This window comes from Oryza sativa, chromosome 1, assembly GCF_034140825.1.
Source record: "Oryza sativa Japonica Group chromosome 1, ASM3414082v1".
NCBI lineage: Eukaryota > Viridiplantae > Streptophyta > Magnoliopsida > Poales > Poaceae > Oryza > Oryza sativa.
Window position 1 is genome coordinate 7,092,704 of NC_089035.1, and position 17,918 is coordinate 7,110,621.

The 17,918-nt window shown below is 45.6% G+C and overlaps 4 protein-coding genes across 8 annotated transcripts; 2 read left to right on the plus strand and 2 right to left on the minus strand.

The window, feature by feature from the left end:
* The first annotated feature begins 24 nt into the window (after nucleotides 1–24).
* On the plus strand, nucleotides 25–4,385 carry LOC112936119 (probable LRR receptor-like serine/threonine-protein kinase At3g47570). Its single transcript, XM_026024066.2, has 2 exons — nucleotides 25–3,036; nucleotides 3,399–4,385. Exons 1-2 carry the CDS (start codon nucleotides 552–554, stop codon nucleotides 3,740–3,742), a joined length of 2,829 nt encoding a protein of 942 aa, XP_025879851.2. The 5' UTR covers nucleotides 25–551; the 3' UTR covers nucleotides 3,743–4,385.
* Nucleotides 4,017–7,325, minus strand: LOC4327186 (uncharacterized). The gene is made up of 3 exons (XM_015766538.3): nucleotides 7,087–7,325; nucleotides 5,923–6,014; nucleotides 4,017–4,685 (listed from the first exon to the last, which is right to left on the minus strand). The coding sequence occupies exons 1-3, from the start codon at nucleotides 7,261–7,263 to the stop codon at nucleotides 4,286–4,288; spliced, it is 669 nt and encodes a 222-aa protein (XP_015622024.1). The 5' UTR covers nucleotides 7,264–7,325; the 3' UTR covers nucleotides 4,017–4,285.
* A 2,793-nt stretch (nucleotides 7,326–10,118) lies between these two features.
* Nucleotides 10,119–13,463, plus strand: LOC4327187 (pentatricopeptide repeat-containing protein At5g25630). 3 transcript variants are annotated; one of them, XM_015761194.3, is made up of 5 exons: nucleotides 10,178–10,434; nucleotides 10,833–10,947; nucleotides 11,084–11,214; nucleotides 11,321–12,277; nucleotides 12,356–13,463. In XM_015761194.3, exons 3-5 carry the CDS (start codon nucleotides 11,116–11,118, stop codon nucleotides 13,208–13,210), a joined length of 1,911 nt encoding a protein of 636 aa, XP_015616680.1. In that variant the 5' UTR covers nucleotides 10,178–10,434; nucleotides 10,833–10,947; nucleotides 11,084–11,115; the 3' UTR covers nucleotides 13,211–13,463. The 3 variants fall into 3 exon arrangements, with proteins under 3 accessions (XP_015616667.1, XP_015616680.1, XP_015616673.1); XM_015761187.3 differs by having other exon boundaries at nucleotides 10,189–10,434; nucleotides 10,825–10,947; XM_015761181.2 differs by lacking the exon at nucleotides 10,833–10,947 and having other exon boundaries at nucleotides 10,119–10,434.
* A 199-nt stretch (nucleotides 13,464–13,662) lies between these two features.
* On the minus strand, nucleotides 13,663–16,841 carry LOC4327188 (uncharacterized). 3 transcript variants are annotated; one of them, XM_066312629.1, is made up of 4 exons: nucleotides 16,596–16,841; nucleotides 14,931–15,524; nucleotides 14,483–14,668; nucleotides 13,663–14,377 (listed from the first exon to the last, which is right to left on the minus strand). In XM_066312629.1, the coding sequence occupies exons 2-4, from the start codon at nucleotides 15,456–15,458 to the stop codon at nucleotides 14,099–14,101; spliced, it is 993 nt and encodes a 330-aa protein (XP_066168726.1). In that variant the 5' UTR covers nucleotides 15,459–15,524; nucleotides 16,596–16,841; the 3' UTR covers nucleotides 13,663–14,098. The 3 variants fall into 3 exon arrangements, with proteins under 3 accessions (XP_066168726.1, XP_015616690.1, XP_015616696.1); XM_015761204.3 differs by having other exon boundaries at nucleotides 16,445–16,841; XM_015761210.3 differs by lacking the exon at nucleotides 16,596–16,841 and having other exon boundaries at nucleotides 14,931–15,553.
* Between the last annotated feature and the right edge of the window lie 1,077 nt (nucleotides 16,842–17,918).

Here is a 17,918-nt window from a genome sequence, read left to right on the forward strand (position 1 = left end):
CTGCCGTGCAGAGTTGTAGGCAATCATTGGTTGGCGTTGATGGACCGCGTTGGTTTGATACAGCCAATGAAGGCTGTTTACCAGCAGTCCTGCACACGGCGGAGTTGTTGATCATCTCGCTGACAGTGACAGCCCTTGCAGCAGGTGCCTCTTCTTCTCCATCTCCATCCATCAACAGCAGCAGCGGCGGCGGCGCCGCAGCCGACCTCGCGGCGCTGCTGGCTTTCAAGGCCCAGCTCGCCGATCCTCTCGGCGTCCTCGCCGGCAGCTGGACGACCAACGTCTCCTTCTGCAACTGGGTCGGCGTCTCCTGCAGCCGCCGCCGCCGGCCGGAGCGCGTCACCGGCCTGTCGCTGCCGGACGCGCCGCTCGGAGGGGAGCTCACCGCCCACCTCGGTAACCTCTCATTCCTCTACACCCTCGACCTCACCAACACCAGCCTCGTCGGCCCCGTCCCCGCCGACCTCGGCAGGCTACGCCGGCTACGGAGTCTCCTCCTCGGCGACAACCTGCTATCGGCTGCCATCCCACCCGCCATAGCCAACCTCACGATGCTCGAGCTCCTTCACCTGGGCAACAACAACCTCTCCGGGGAGATCCCGCCCGACCTGCTGCACGGCATGCGCCGCCTCTCGAGGATCGCTCTGCACATGAACCAGCTGACCGGAGACCTGCCGCCGCTTCTGTTCAACGGCACGCCCTCGCTGACGTTCGTCAACCTCGGGAACAACAGCCTGACGGGCGGCGTACCGCACGGCGTGGCGTCGTCGCCGTCGTCGCTGCCGATGCTCGAGTACCTCAACCTGCGCGGCAACCGCCTCGCCGGCGCGGTGCCGCCGGCCGTCTACAACATGTCGAGGCTGCGAGGGTTGGTGCTCTCGCACAACAACCTGACAGGGTGGATCCCGACGACGAGCAACGGGAGCTTTCACCTGCCGATGCTGCGCACGTTCTCCATCAGCTCCAACGGCTTCGCCGGCCGGATTCCGGCAGGGCTCGCGGCATGCCGATACCTGCAAACCCTGTCCATTTCGTCGAATAGCTTCGTGGATGTCGTGCCGGCATGGTTGGCTCAGCTGCCATACCTCACTGAGCTTTTCTTGGGTGGAAATCAGCTCACTGGCTCTATCCCTCCTGGTCTCGGCAACCTCACCGGTGTTACCTCGCTGGACCTCTCCTTCTGCAACCTGACCGGTGAAATTCCTTCAGAGTTAGGCCTTATGAGAAGTCTCTCAACTCTGCGTCTCACATACAACCAGCTGACAGGTCCAATCCCAACTTCTCTTGGGAATTTATCGCAATTATCTTTCCTAGATTTGCAGATGAATCAATTGACTGGGGCAGTGCCAGCAACACTAGGCAATATCCCAGCTCTCAACTGGCTCACTCTGTCACTGAATAATCTAGAGGGGAACCTTGGCTTCTTGTCTTCCCTTTCTAATTGCCGACAAATTTGGATCATTACCTTGGATTCAAATTCTTTCACCGGGGATCTTCCCGATCATACCGGCAACCTGTCTGCGCAATTGAGTATATTTTCCGCGAGCGAAAATAAGCTAACAGGTGGGCTCCCATCGTCACTGTCAAATTTGAGCAGTCTTGAACAGCTACAACTTCCTGGAAACCAGCTCACTGGGCCAATCCCAGAATCCATCACCATGATGCCAAATCTCGTAAGGCTAGATGTGTCTAGCAATGATATCTCAGGCCCTATCCCGACTCAGATTGGCATGCTCAGCAGCTTACAGAGATTGGATCTCCAGAGAAACAGATTATTTGGCTCCATACCAGATAGCATCGGCAACCTGAGTGAATTAGAACACATCATGTTGTCCCATAACCAACTGAACTCAACAATACCTGCAAGCTTCTTCAACCTTGGCAAACTGGTGCGACTAAATCTTTCTCACAACTCCTTCACTGGTGCACTACCAAATGATCTTAGCAGGCTAAAACAAGGTGATACAATTGATTTATCGTCCAATTCTTTGCTTGGAAGTATCCCAGAATCATTTGGACAAATCAGGATGCTGACCTACCTAAATCTATCGCACAACTCATTTGGAGACTCAATACCGTACTCATTTCAAGAGCTTGCTAACTTGGCAACATTGGACCTCTCCTCCAACAACCTCTCTGGTACCATACCAAAATTCCTTGCAAATTTCACATACTTGACAGCCTTGAATCTGTCCTTCAATAGGCTAGAAGGCCAGATACCAGATGGTGGTGTTTTCTCAAACATTACGCTACAGTCCTTGATCGGGAATGCTGCATTATGCGGTGCTCCACGTCTAGGATTTTCACCATGTCTTCAGAAGTCTCACTCAAACAGTAGACACTTCCTAAGATTTCTACTTCCAGTTGTCACCGTAGCATTTGGCTGTATGGTTATTTGCATTTTCCTAATGATCAGAAGGAAAAGTAAGAACAAGAAAGAGGATTCAAGTCACACTCCAGGCGATGACATGAATCATTTGATAGTCACCTACCATGAGCTCGCTCGTGCCACCGATAAATTTAGCGATGACAACTTATTGGGGAGTGGGAGCTTCGGAAAAGTTTTCAAGGGCCAACTGAGCAGCGGTTTGGTGGTTGCGATAAAAGTTCTAGATATGCACCTGGAAGAAGTGGCCATTAGAAGCTTCGATGCCGAATGCCGTGTGCTTCGCATGGCTCGGCACCGGAACCTGATAAAGGTACTGAACACCTGCTCCAACATGGAGTTCAGAGCACTGGTGCTTCACTACATGCCCAATGGCAGCTTAGACATGCTCCTGCACTCTCAAGGCACAAGTTCTTTGGGGTTGTTGAAGAGGTTGGACATCATGCTAGATGTGTCGATGGCGATGGAATATCTTCACCATGAGCATTATGAGGTTGTCCTACACTGTGACCTGAAGCCTAGCAATGTGTTATTTGATGAGGAAATGACGGCGCATGTGGCGGACTTCGGCATCGCAAAGTTGCTACTGGGTGATGACACGTCAAAGATCACGGCAAGCATGCCTGGAACATTTGGGTACATGGCACCAGGTACTAATATAATACTCCATCCGTATTTTAATGTATGATGACATTAACTTTTTTAACAAATGTATGATCATTCGTCTTATTCAAAATTTTTATGCAAATATAAAAATACTTGTGTCATGCTTAAAGAACATTTGATGATAAATCAAGTCACAATAAAATAAGTGATAATTACATTTTTTTAATACGACGACGGATCAAACGTTGATAAAAAAAAGTTAACAGCGTCATGCATTAAAATATGGAGGGAGTAAATTTTAATTTCCATAAACCCATTGACTGACCGGAATATATCATCATGGAGATTACTTTAGTTAGATTATCAATCATTCTTAAAAAATTTTGTTTCTGAATTTCCTGAGCAGAGTACGGATCACTCGGAAAGGCGTCGCGCAATAGCGACGTGTTCAGCTTCGGAATCATGCTCCTTGAAGTCTTTACTGGAAAGCGACCCACGGATCGTTTGTTCGTTGGAGAAGTGACCATTAGGCAGTGGGTCAATCAAGCATTTCCGGCGAAGCTTGTTCATGTTCTGGACGACAAGCTACAGCTAGATGAGTCTTCTATCCAAGACCTGAATCACCTTCTTTTGCCAATATTTGAGGTTGGCTTGCTCTGCTCAAGTGACTTGCCTGACCAGAGGATGTCAATGGCCGGTGTTGTGGTGACACTGAAGAAGATTAGAAAGGATTATGAAGAAAAAAATTGACATTAGATTAGCTGCCGTGCAGAGTTGTAGCCAATGATTGGTTGGTGTTATTGATATTATGGTTTTGTTTGCTTATGCTATAGAAGAATAGCGTCAGCGGCAGAGGATTTATACAGCATTTTTGCCTACTCTTCTTTAAATCTCATCGACTTTTTATGCATGTTAGTTGTTGAATTCAGTGCGTTCAGCTGCTTTGGAAGCACATATTTCAACCACATGAAGTTACAGAATCGCTTGTACAAACATTCAGAGATACAGACACAAGTAGAACAACTTGAGCAATATTTTCCTTGGCATTAAACATGAAACAAATCTCTACACAGATATTGATGCTCAGCTCTGCTTGGTACTGCAATTGCGCTTAAAACAATTGCTACCATAGCAGCAAGTGTTTCTCTTTTCCAGTGTTTTTTTCATGGATCAGCCAAAGCATACAAAGGTTGATCCAAATGACAGAAGACAAATTTTCTGGGATGCCCGGTGTTTTGCCGGGTGATGTTACTGGATCCAGGACCATGTCAAAAGGACCGTGCCTGATCCACATCAAACCTTGCCCTTCTGGCCTTCGATTTTCTGGAATGATGTGAACCATTGCTTCCAAGGTGCATCTCCTTGTTGATCGATCCACGACAAGAAGCAACTGTCTAAGAGGCAGAACAGGTTCACGTAAAGGAGCTGATATCGCACAGGAATGAAGCGGAAATTTGCGATTTGCACGGCTGGCCAGATGGTTCCCCCTAGAACTAGAGCAGGAATGAAGTCCCTCTTCACATCATCCTTCACCTGCTCTACACTCCTTCCTGATGCAAGACCAACATATGAGAAGAACAAGAGAAGATCTACTGGTCCAAATAGGAGACCATCCGCAGCAACTTTTGACGCAACAAATTTGAAGGTCTTAGGCTGGTATCTCCTCAGGATGAAGCGATCCAAGTATTCATACCTAGGTGACAGAAACAAGCGCAAGTTATATGCCAGCCTGTTGTATAAAATTGCTTCAGAACAGGATTCTCATTTTTAAGCAAAAGCATATTTGTTGGAAGCATGGATTTCACAATATCCCAGGTTTTGCATATGAGTAGACTGCAACAAATAAGTGAGAGGAAACCATAGAATCACCATTCATAACAAAAACAAACACAAAAATGTAGGGCAGGGCAGTAGAAGTCCATCAACAAGTATTATTTATATTCAATTATTAGCTTATTTCACAAAAAAGGATGCATATGATCATGTTATTAATTTGAAGTTTTGTATAGTATGGCGTACTATAGAAAGAAATGCACTGTTAAGTGGTCTCAAATACCAAAATCTTCCCAGTTGAAAACCTTGTGGTCAATTAAAATGTAGAACACTAACCACAAAGCGGAGCAGATCAATCACGAAATGCTCTCAAGAGAAGAATATTTTACAGTTTAACTACACATACGTAATGAATGGTAAGCATGAAAAGGCAAGAAATTGTGACATGGTGAAAAACAAGTCTATGTTGAAGTGGATTGGTAAGCACACAAATGAACATAAACATGAAGCGCAGCTGCAGAGTGCATCAATATCTACTTAACTCCAAAAGATAATGTATGCCCCTTGCGTGACACAAGATTCAGTAAAAGAAGCCACTGGTAGCACACAGCGCACTCATAATGGATGACTATAGTGTGATGGCTTTCTTATATTATGTTAGAAAAAGATGCATCAGTTCATCTAAAAAAAAGCACAGCAGTTCTATAAAGATAGCACCCACTGCATCCAATCTAACCCACCATTCGATACCCACCACAGTGAATATCGAAACTTAAAAGAACTAAAAGGACCTAGATATATTCAAGCAAAGCATCTGATATTTAACTATCTTCAGTTTTTCATAGTTGGAACCCATTGATACTAATACGATAAAGCAACATTCATATCATTCTCTAGATATGACAACCTAAATGGAAAAGCTCAGTGCAGGATGGAGATTATGTCTTCCATGTCACCTATTTTTCTCTTTTCCTTAATCTACACCATGTTGCTGGTTGGGACTGGGAGAGATAAAGTCTGCTAGCAGATTTTCAGTTGTTAATGGGTAAAACCTCCAAAAACTTCTTGCCAATTTATGACCATAAGAAAGGAATCCACAAACAAAATTGACCCTAACACCATCTGTTCATGCTCAATATGAAAAGGATGGAACTAACCAGTAATGTCCAACTGGTCCAACAAAAGCAAATCCAAATGAGCTTGTGATGCCCACCCTCTTCCAATCAATTTTGAACTCTTTATCTTTATCCTGAAAAGTGACAAATATTCAAATTGTAGAATGAGGAAACCTCTTGGAAGGGATGGTAAGAAATAATATAAGGTTGAAAGTGCCCCTGGACCACTTGTAAGGTGTCCCATAGTTCAAACAAAATCCATGTCCGAATTCCTTAGATTTCCCAATCTCTTAGCTGAACAAAGGCACCATGAACAGCAATAAATATCTTGTTTCAACTAACTTTCCTGTTCATAGCAACATAACCAACTCTTTAGCTGCCACCACATCAATTCCGTTTACCAAAAAAGGTAACCAGAAAAGTACTTCTGACCCTGCTACCATAGGATAGAACCGTGGTTGGCTTTGATACATGATCCCATCTAAACAGTGGTTTAACGATTACCAAAAGAATATTTCATTCACTGAAATCAAAATATTAACCGGTCAGCTATTTAGGGATTAACCACTGAACTTCCTATGTAGTAGAGGCAGTGACCAAATCAAGCTCACCGCCTATCTGATCTCGATGCTGAAATAGAAAATACATCTAAAGCTACAGGATTTGAGTATGACACTGTTACCTAAGACAAACCAAACATACCAGGCCATTTTTAGCAACAGAAAAAAAATCATGTCTCCCTACCAGCAGACGACTCGATTGTTCTCAAACCACCCCGACGACACCACGGTTCCGCAAAGTAGATCCTAGGGCTCCAAGCAGGAGAACATCAGCCCAAAATTGCACCATTTATGTCACCAAACCATCGTTATCACGGCCGTTCTCCACCCAAAATATTCCCAGTCCTTTACAGGGAAGCTCACCGGCCAGAGAACAAAGCACAAATCCGGCCATTCCCAACATACAGGAGTTGATAACTTGCATAAGTTTTTGAGATACTATTTCGATTCACCTACACACCATCAATCGATTAGACAACCCCTACGCCCTATAATCCCACCTTTGCTAGGTTATCCTCCACCTCCAAGCTCCCAGCCAAGGAAGAGGAACGGCTATAACAACATCCCAACGAGGCCGCATCCACGCACCACAGGAGAATCCAATCCTCAGATCACCTAAAGGTTGAACAGATAGGAGATTGGCTACCTCGGGAGGATTCTTGGCGTGGTGCTGGTGGTGGCGGGGGCGTCCGGGGGCGGAGTAGTGGGTGACGGCCTGGGCGCCGATGTCGCCGAGGCCCCAGAGGATGCCGGAGCTGACCACCTGCGTGCGCACGGGGTGGGTGGCCAGGCACTGCTGGTACCACCGCCATAGCCGCCGCATCCCCACGGGGGAAGGAGGAGGAGAGAATTGGCGACGGCGAGAGGAGAGGAGAGAGGAAAGAGGAGGGCATGTCTCCCACTCGCTTCTTTTTCTTCTTTGCGTTTGATTTTTTTTTCTTGTGAATTTTCAGGTTAGGGTTTGGTGGGAACCATAGTGGTTGGAAACTTGGAATGGAACAATTTTTAGGTGCGTCAAGTCAGTCATATTAGGGGGTTTCCGAGATAGGAGTGCAAGAGTTCAGGTCAAAGAATACAGTTTTAATGCACATGTGGATGGAATATTGAACATTTCAAGATTCTATATGAAAATTAATTTAGTGTACCTCCAATAATTTTGGGTGATGTAGTTTTCCTTATCACTTAAAAATATGGAAATCATATCTAAAGTAGTAAAAACCCTGAGCTTTCACAAAACTTGATTAGGACATGTTATCAGGAAATTATAGAATGTGAGATGCAGCAAGCAATCCAATAGTCACCATCATATCTTAAAAAGTTTAGTCAAAGAGTCCTATAAGTACTCGTAAATCTGCGATAGCATATAAAAGTTTTTAACGGTTGTTTTGAATAAGTATAAACTATATATATGATTGGCAGTCGTAAAATAATAATGAACCCCTTTATAGTAAGAGAAAAAAATACTTGACCAAAAATTATGACTATTGCCTTAATTATAAGCTATAAGTGTATACGATCCAATACTCTCATATCCTATCTTACTATAAAGTTATCTCCCACTAACTCCTTAAGCTTAAAATGCAAAGATGTCACATCATTATTCACTAATTAATAAGATGTCACATCATCATCCACTAACAATCATCACATTTAAACATCATGCAAACATGTTATATCTTTATAGTTTTTATAATTTAAGAGCTTTTCAAATACAAACATGTTAAATTATCATCCAACATAATTCACATAATGTTTCAATGTATATCTTTATTATGTTTTATGATATCCTATATACTTATATAGTTCATCCTCACTTAGTTAGTGCTTAAATGATTAATCTATGGTCCAAATTATCTTTCTCTTTTTTTTCCTCTAATTAAGTCATATCACATAAATTGTTTTTAGCCTTTAGATGATTAATCTACGGTCCAAACTATCTCCCTACTTTTTACGTTTGAATCACCATTCTACATACTATTTAAATTTAAATTATCATAAACCACATTAATTTACTTAATCTGATGTTATCTAGCTATTTTACACGTTATTTATTATTATTATTATTATTATCATACTAAATTCCCGCAGCAATGCGCAGGGTTTCACCTAGTTGGAAAGAAAGCTATGATCTTCGTAGTAACTTTTTAACTCCAATTTTAAACCTTCAAGAGAAAATACTACCAGCTAACTCAAAGCTCTGAAACTACACACATGGTATGTCACTCTAACTATAATTCATAAACTCTAACGCTTATTACTGACTTTAAAACACACGTGCGCGCACGCACGCGCACAGTGTGTGCGCGCTCAAGCGTTTGCGTGTGTGTTTAGCGACATAAAAGACAATATAAAAAAACAAACTACGATGAAAAAAAAATAAAATCAACTCTAAAAATTTGTTTATTAATTTAAATTTTGGCTATGACTGGTAGGCTGATATGTTGATCAAAACTCTTTTGGGACGCGAGATCTAAAAGCACAGTACCAGTAAAAATGTAGAAATAGGATCCATGTTCTAACAGAGTAGGTGTTTGGATGGTTCACAGAAACAAAAATAGGAATATTAGAGTAAATTCTTTGTGCTAGAGAGAAAGAAAGAGGGTGCATTATACTTCTTAGAGGAAAATAAAAGGGTATTCGATCCATGCGATTGCAAATAAATGAGGAAGAAGATGGAAAATATGACGACAGAACGATTCTAATTTTTAAAAATTTATGTGACATGGATATAAATAGATGAATTGTAATGATACTTATTTGAAATAACATGTGTGTAATGGCATGAATTAAATTAATCCAAAATAAAACATGAGGTATGACTCATGTTTATTTTCGATTTGAATGGAGGTATTATTTTATTTTAGATAGAAGAAAAGAAGTCAATCCATAGGAAATTTGACATTCATATTCCTTTGGTACAAAGAGCCTCGTATGAAAACTTTCTTGAGATTTTCAATCCTCCATAAGTACTTTGAAAAACCATCAATCCAAAGGAGCCCGCAAGTTAAAACAAATGGTAGTCAAAATTTATAGCACTTCACAAGTATGTTAGGAGTTGTATTTGTGGATGTATAAGTGTGGTGTTGGGTATGTACGCGCGTGCATGTCATGTAATACAATAAAATTCCAATTGACAAGTACAATGACAAGATTGGTTACTACACTACCATGTGATTTTTTGTTAGCTTTGCGTCGTTTTTATACCGCGCCCGCCTGCACGTTGAAGTGAAAAGAGCTGCTCCCTCCGTTTCAAAAAAAAATATTTGACACCGTTGATTTTTTAGCGCATGTCTGAACGTTCGTTTTATTAAAAAAATTGCGTACTTGAAAGTATGTTTAAGAATGAATCAAATTATATGAAAAAAAATAATTATTTAAATTTTTTAAATAAGACGAATGATCAAACACATACTTGAAAAAAACAACGATGTCCGACATTTTAAAACGGGGAGAGTATTAGCTTTGGCTCGATCAGATCCAACGCTGCGTCAGGAGAGCGACCACACGGTGTCCCGTCCCGATCCAACGCCCACGTCCGGGGCCTCGCGGGATCGGACGCCTCCCTGCAAACCGCGCCACGCGGCCGCTCCGGAGCCTCACCCAACCGGCGACGCGACGCGACGCTCCCTCGGCGTCCGGTCCAGTTCACCCCGGCAACCGCCAAAGCGGCCGCGCTTCCCCCGCCACCCGTTTCGCTCCTCACCGCGGATAAAGCGCTCCCCCCCACTTCGAAACCCAAAAAAAGCTCCACCGGGGGCAAAAAAAAAAAAAAAAAAAAGCGGACGCCGCCTGCGCCTCGTGTTCCTCCACGTCGCTCCGCCGCTCCGCCCGCCTTGCTTGCGAGCCACAGCGACGGCTGGCCACGCGCGGCGTGTGCGTGCGTAGAGCGCGGGGGGGACGGAGGCACACGCTGGCCACCAGCTGCAGCTGCAGCGCAGCTCGCTCTCCTTGGCCAATGAACGCTCGTTGCTGCCAGTAGCTCGTTGATTCTCAGGTGAACGCGCCCTCTCGCTCGCTCGTGTTCTACCGGGATTCGTCCTGAATTAGCTTCTCTTGTCTCTCTCGTAGGCAGTTTCTTGTCGACCGACGCTCTGCAACTGCTTGTTTTTCTGCTTGTATAAAATAATTCTGCTGATATAATATGTGAAAATAATGGAATTTCTACATTTGAATTGGTCTAGGCTTCAGGATAAGGCCGGTTTTGTATTTCAGATCCTGAGTTGATTTTGTTTCTGTTTTGTTTTTTTTTCTTTAATTCTGGTAGTTTGTCCATCAACTGCTTTGGTCATTGGATTTGTTAATACAACACGTGTTCCATGAAATCTGAAGATGATGTTGATTATCATGACCACTAAAATTCTGTAAATGATGTTTTCATTGTTAGGAATCCAGGATGCCCCTATGAAATGCGTCCTTCACTGTGGAAATGGATCAGAGAAATATCACATTTTGCTCTTAACAGCTTCCCAGGAATATGCAATTCTTTTGGTTTTAAAAACAGACAAGAGTAGGAACATCAATTTCATCTATACACTCCGAATGTGTGCATGTGTTTCTTGCCCACTGACTGCATTAGTGCAGTACATATGTTGGGGACTTGATGAAAATGAGCACAGTTCTGAAATTCTGAAATTATGGTTCAGGTTAAGGAGCTGGCTGACAGAAGCATAGTACCATGGTAGAGAACGGTGTGCAGCTCACATTGACCTCCACTGTCAAGACCAATGGCAAGATAAGAATCAATGGAGAAGTGCTAAACGGATCACACCTCAAAGTATTCTTTTATCTTATAATTGCACCTCGTTTGTTTCATCTTTGTGACTGTCTACCTGAGAAAACGAAGAACACCTCGATTGATTTCTGTCTTTGTGTGTGTTCAGGAGAAGCACGAAGCTGGCAGCAATGGCGCCCTGCACCCATCAAACGGGCAAGCAAAGCAGCCGCCGTCGCCGCCGCAGAAGCAGAAGCAGAAGCTGCTCTGCACGACGTGCGGCAAGGGGCACACGTGCCAGGCGGTGATCGCCCGGACGCGGCAGATGCGCGCCATGATCGACGCGAGGAGGCCGCACCAGGCGCACTCGGCGTTCCGCCACCTCGTCGACGACGGCCACCGCCCGTCGCTGGTGACGTACACCACGCTGCTCGCGGCGCTGACGAGCCAGCGGGCGTTCGACACCATCCCGTGGCTGCTCGCCGAGGTGGAGGACGCCGGCCTCCGCCCGGACTCCATCTTCTTCAACGCGCTCATCAACGCCCTCGTCGAGGCCCGGCGGATGGGCGAGGCGACGAACACCTTCCTCAGGATGGGCCACTCCGGCTGCCGCCCCACGGCGAGCACGTTCAACACGCTGATCAAGGGCTACGGCATAGCCGGCCGCCCCGAGGAGTCGCAGCGGGTGTTCGACATGATGGCCTCCGGCGGCGCCGGCGGCGAGGCGGCGGTCAGGCCGAACCTGACGACGTACAACATCCTCGTCAAGGCGTGGTGCGACGCCGGGAGGCTGGAGGAGGCGTGGCGGGTGGTGGCGAGGATGCGCGCGTCGGGCGCCGACCCGGACGTCGTCACGTACAACACCCTCGCCAGCGCGTACGCCAAGAACGACGAGACGTGGCGCGCCGAGGAGCTCGTCGTGGAGATGGCGCAGCAGGCAGGGCTCCGCACCAGCGAGCGCACCTGGGGCATCATCGTCGGCGGCTACTGCCGCGAGGGCCGCCTCGGCGAGGCGCTCCGCTGCGTCCGCCAGATGAAGGACTCCGGCGTGCTCCCCAACGTCATCGTCTTCAACACCCTGCTCAAGGGCTTCCTCGACGCCAACGACATGGCCGCCGTCGACGACGTGAGCTATCATCACAAAACAATAACCAAGAACACTAAACGAAATCGAGTTTTCATCTGCGATCTTGTGTTCTTGCAGGTTCTTGGGCTGATGGAGCAGTTCGGGATCAAGCCGGACATCGTGACCTACAGCCACCAGCTGAACGCGCTGAGCTCCATGGGGCACATGGCCAAGTGCATGAAGGTGTTCGACAAAATGATCGAGGCCGGGATCGAGCCGGACCCGCAGGTGTACAGCATCCTCGCCAAGGGCTACGTGCGCGCGCAGCAGCCGGAGAAGGCGGAGGAGCTCCTGCGCCAGATGGGCCGCCTCGGCGTCCGCCCCAACGTCGTCACCTTCACCACCGTCATCAGCGGGTGGTGCAGCGTCGCCGACATGGGCAACGCCGTGAGGGTCTACGCCGCCATGCGCGACGCCGGCGTGCGCCCGAACCTCAGGACGTTCGAGACCCTCATCTGGGGCTACAGCGAGCTGAAGCAGCCATGGAAGGCCGAGGAGGTGCTCCAGATGATGCAGGACGCCGGCGTCCGCCCCAAGCAGACCACCTACTGCCTCGTCGCCGACGCGTGGAAGGCCGTCGGCCTCGTCGAGAACGCCAACCGCGCGCTCGGCTCCTCCTCCTCCTCCGGCGACCTCCTCGACGCCGACGACGACGAGGAGCCCTACTTCCCGGACAACCATGGCGACGACAAGCTGCAGAGCTTCGAGAGAACCAATGGCCATGCCAAGAGTGACGCGTCACGATCCATGCAGGTGACAAGAGCTTCCATGAGCTTGAAGACGGCGAGGTCGTCGTCGCCGTCGCTGTCGCTGCTCCGGCGATCGTGCCGGCTTCCGGTGAGATCCACGTGGCTTTGCAGGAAGCAGCTTCAGATGCAGTGTGGAGTGTATGGCCAGAGCATCAGCTCACTGAAGATGGTGTTCCTCAGTTAGAGGAGGCCATCTTGTGTTGTTGCTCAGTAAAAAAGAAAAATGTACACTGGCAAGAACCTGTCAATTACAATTCTTACTATTTCTCAACACACATTGGATGATTTCTGCTGTGCCAAGAACTCGCTTCAGATGTCTCAAAAATTTTGGAAGGAAGACTGGGAAATATGTTTATGTAAGATAGCAAATGTATGTTGATCATGGACAGCTTGTTTTCCAAAACACTGATGATATATGGTATGTCTAGTTCAATGAATCAGGTTGTCATTGCTGAGGACAGGAAGAGAACTCAAATTGTTGAATGATTCTGTGAAAAATTTGAAGATGTAGAATTAGAATGAAACTCTGTTCAGGAGATAACTTCTTTTTTTCCACCTTCAATTTCTTTCTGAACCATTTCATCGATCTATGAAACTAACAGAGGATATTGTTTAAAACCAACTTCTAAATTAGTGTATAAAAACTTGTCGCAAAGCGCAATGACATGTAACACTGATAAAACGACATCACAATATGTTAGCAAGAGATATCAACATGGCAAAATTGGAAGATAAAACTACTGCTTATTTTCTTGTTTGCTCATGTCATGAAGGACCTAAATATCTACTCCCTCTGTCCCACAATATAAGGTATTTTGATTTTTTACATGTAACGTTTGATCACTAGTCTTATTCAAATTTTTTTTGCAAATATAAAAAATGAAAAGTTATGCTTAAAGTATTTTAGATAATAAAGTAAGTCACAAATAAAATAATTAATAATTTCAAAAAAATTTGAATAAGACGAGTGGTCAAACGTTACAAGCAAAAACTTAAAATCCCTTATATTATGATACGGAGGGAGTACATGATCACAGCCCTTATTGAGATTATAGAAGGCCAAGGCACTGCATCAGGTGTAACTACAAGCACTCTGGATAAACCTAATCGGCTTGGAGCTACCGGAATCGATAACCACCGGGCATTTCACACGCTTTGTGTGTGTCACCCTCACAAGCTTACCAATCACATACCCTCTAGCTCTTACCACCAAGTCTAGAGTCAGTGGCACAGCACCTCCAGCATTCGACAAGGCGAATGTTTCTCCAGCTCCATAGAGAGGGATCTTCTCGCCATGAACGATCGCCGAGGCGACATGATGGCTTGACCTTGGCTGGTAGAACTTCTCCAACTGCAGAGCAGCAGGATGAATTGAGCTTAAGAATGTGGTTGTAGTTCAATATGGAAGAGGAAATTGCAGTACAGAAATTCTGGTGCTGAAGGTGCTAGCTGCTACCTGACCGTTGGCGATCGCGATTTGCGAGAACAAGATCTGAATCGATGTCGAAGAGACATGAATGCCGAACATCGTGGAAGGGTTGTGAACATTTATCTGCAGAGAGCAGTTCATTGTCACCAGCTTTGTCGGCACCCCGGTCCGGTCTATACCTTCTCCGGCATAAAAGTTCCCCACTGTCAAGCTCTGAAGAAACACAAAACAAACTCTTAGACTCTTAGTACAATGCCACTAGAATCAGACAAAAGATCAGTAATAATTTAACAAGTTCAAAAACCATCACAAACTCATTATGAATTTGCGTTCTTGAAGAAACACAAAAACAAACACTTAGTACAATGCTACTAGAATCAGACAAAAGATCAGTAATAATTTAACAAGTTCAAAAAACCATCACAAACTCATTATGAACCTGTGTGATTTGGATACGAATTCAGTGATAATATACCTTGACAAGAACTCCAGGTTTGTAATGGCGAGCGATTCCCCAGACGATGAGGCAGACGAGGGTGAAGGCTAGAGCAAGAAGCGAGAATCGGAAGGCGAGGACGCAGCATCTGGATGGCTCATAGCCGCCATCGTCGTCGTCGTCAAACTCGTCGTACGCGCCTTCCTCCTCCTCGTCGATGATGGCGTCGACGTCGCGCCACCCCTTGGCGCCCAACCGCCTCCGGCCGCCGCCGCCACCAAGCCTGCTCCTCCCGGACGCCGACCGGAGGTTGCCGGAGAAGCGGCTGGCGGAGGAGACCCTGGAGTGGCGGCCGAAGGAGGAGGAGTGGTGCGACGGCGAGTCGAGCGGGCTGTTGTTGTACACCGGCGTGGCCTGCGTCGACGGCGACTTGTCGCCGTCGTCGTCGTGGGAGTCGCGCGACGGGCTGATCTGGACGTAGTACGCCGCCGCCGCCGCCTTGGGCGACCGCGACGGCGACGACGTCGCGAGGCTCGTCATGTCGGACTCCGACGTCGCCGGCTTCATCCTCCTTCGCAAAGCTTAGCTTCGCGGTCTGAATCCGATCGAGTTTAGCTCTTGCTGAAACTGAACCTGCAATTTTACCAGAAGCATCTGAAGATGACAACCTGTTGAACCTATCTGAAGAAGAAAAAGCCAATATCTTCTTCAGCATGAGCTGTAGACCATATTCAGTTTCGATCAAACCTACTTTTGTTTGAATGTATGAAACAGTCGTGTACAAGACTCAACTGAAAAAAAAAAAGAAAAGAACCAACTGTACATCTCTATCCTAAGAGCAGTTCATCCTAGAAAGATTTATTAGAGGAAGAGAGAAAACCCATAAGAAAAGAAACTGCAAGCATACACATTTTTGTCCATGAAGACGAAAGGCACATGGAGAACGTAGCCTAAGGTTTGTGTTTGGAAATTTTCGAGAAAAAGAACAAGAATAAATAAATCCAAAACCGGAAGGAAAAGCTATGGAGCGTACAGTACCACCTTGCAATGGCAGATCTCTTCAAAATCTCACATTTTCGCTGGAACAAAGAGGTGCAATGCAAGCATGAGTCCCGAGAAGAAGAACCCGGCAAGAGACACATAGGACTAATCTAAATCTAATCTACATCGAATTTCGCAAACAGAAAAAGGAAGCAGAAAAAAGGGTGAACTTTTGCGTTGAAAATGCTGTCTGCAAAGCGAAGGGAGGACCATGCCACGTGTAGCACAAGCTCAACAGCGGACAGAAAAAGGTGGCACTGCTACCACCGATGCAGCAGATCTCGCCAAGTGTCACCACCACCGGACCTTCCTCCCCGGCAATTCTGTTTGTACAGAAGAAACAGGGCGCGTTTTTTTTTTTCATTTTTTTCCTAGTTGAAAATTTAGTGGGAAATGGGTGAACAAAAATACAAAAAGTTTGATCCGCATTCGCAACCTGATCACATAATAAAGCACATCGAGTTGAATACGGTGATCAAATCAAAAGGGACAAAAGAAGAAAGATAACCAACCTAGTTTCAGAAAACAATCGGATTGAGAAGGAAGAGGAAGAGAAGATTTGGGAGTTGTCGGGCAGAAACCATCACTTTCCTCCCCCCCCCCCCCCCCCCCCCGCACCGCTGTGATGATGGAAGTGGGGATTTTGGGAAGGCCGAAACGTACGGATCGAAACGAATGGGATTTGTGCGGTTGTGCCCCCTCGATCTCCGCCGCGCGAGAGGAACACGAGCGGAGAGCCAGAGAGGAAGAAAGGCCGGGGAAGAAGACGACGCTTTTGCCTCTTCTTCTTCTTCTTATTCTTCACCAGCGCCGGTAGCAGCCAAACCCTACCACTCGGAAGCGGCGGCGAGGGGAACAGACAGGAGCTAGCCAAGCCGAGTGAGCGAGAGAGACACGGGAGAGGAACTCGTGTGGCTGTCTCCCGGACCCTACCTTTTGACCATGCAACGCGTGGCCCCCACCTGTCGGTTAATCTCTTCGGACGGTAATAGTCCTTCCGTCAAAAAAAAATCAAACTAGCATTAGAATATAAAAAAAAACCTATGCGATGCTATTTTAATTTTATTGTTGTTATACGGTTTAGTTAAGGTGAAATGCACTGTGAGAATTTGCTTGGATATATACATTTTCTTTAGAAAATCATAAGCTGCAATTAGGAGTCCGATCGTCTCAAGTTAACATGTGAGTTTTTCTAAAGTGATTTCTTATATGACTACTTCTGTATTTTTAAAAGCGAACAAACTTAAAAACTGACTCAGATACGGATATGTATTTCTAAAAGAACTTAAAAACCGACGCATAGATGCATGACGTATCAAAATACCGGCAAAAACGTCTTTGATTTTTATAATATTAGAGATAATACAATTAATATGGATGTGAATATGTTCATATTCATATTCATTATATATGGTCCCGTCCGTTTCTCCTATAGGAATTGGATGAAAATTTTCATCTTCGTGACACACTTTTCAAACTGCTAAACAGTGTCTTTCATGCGAAAACTTTTTATATGTAAATTGTTCTAAAATATCAGATAAATATATTTTCAAGTTTGTAATAATTAAAACTCAATTAATCATACGTAAATATCACCTTATTTTGCGTAAAACACTAAATCTTTATTTTCATCTTCGTCTACGCCACAAAAGAACACCACTGTAGATTAGTTTTTTTAGGGATGGAAGGAGTATATACTAGTACTCCTATATAATACTCTATTACTCGGCCGAAAACATGCTAATCCGATGCTAATCCGACGCTAGAGTGCGACTGGATTTGCCCCTATGCAGGGGGCTTTTCAAGACACTGATTATTTGTTTCAACAGTGTGAGTTCTTCAAGGAAACGTGGGGCCTTGTCACTGCTGCCCAGGGTATAAAAAATAACCAATCTTATTGCTCCATTGCTGAATGGATGACATGCATTGTGCAAAATGAAAGCAAGATGGAAGCCAAGAGCTGAAGCCCCGGTTAAGACGCAGTGG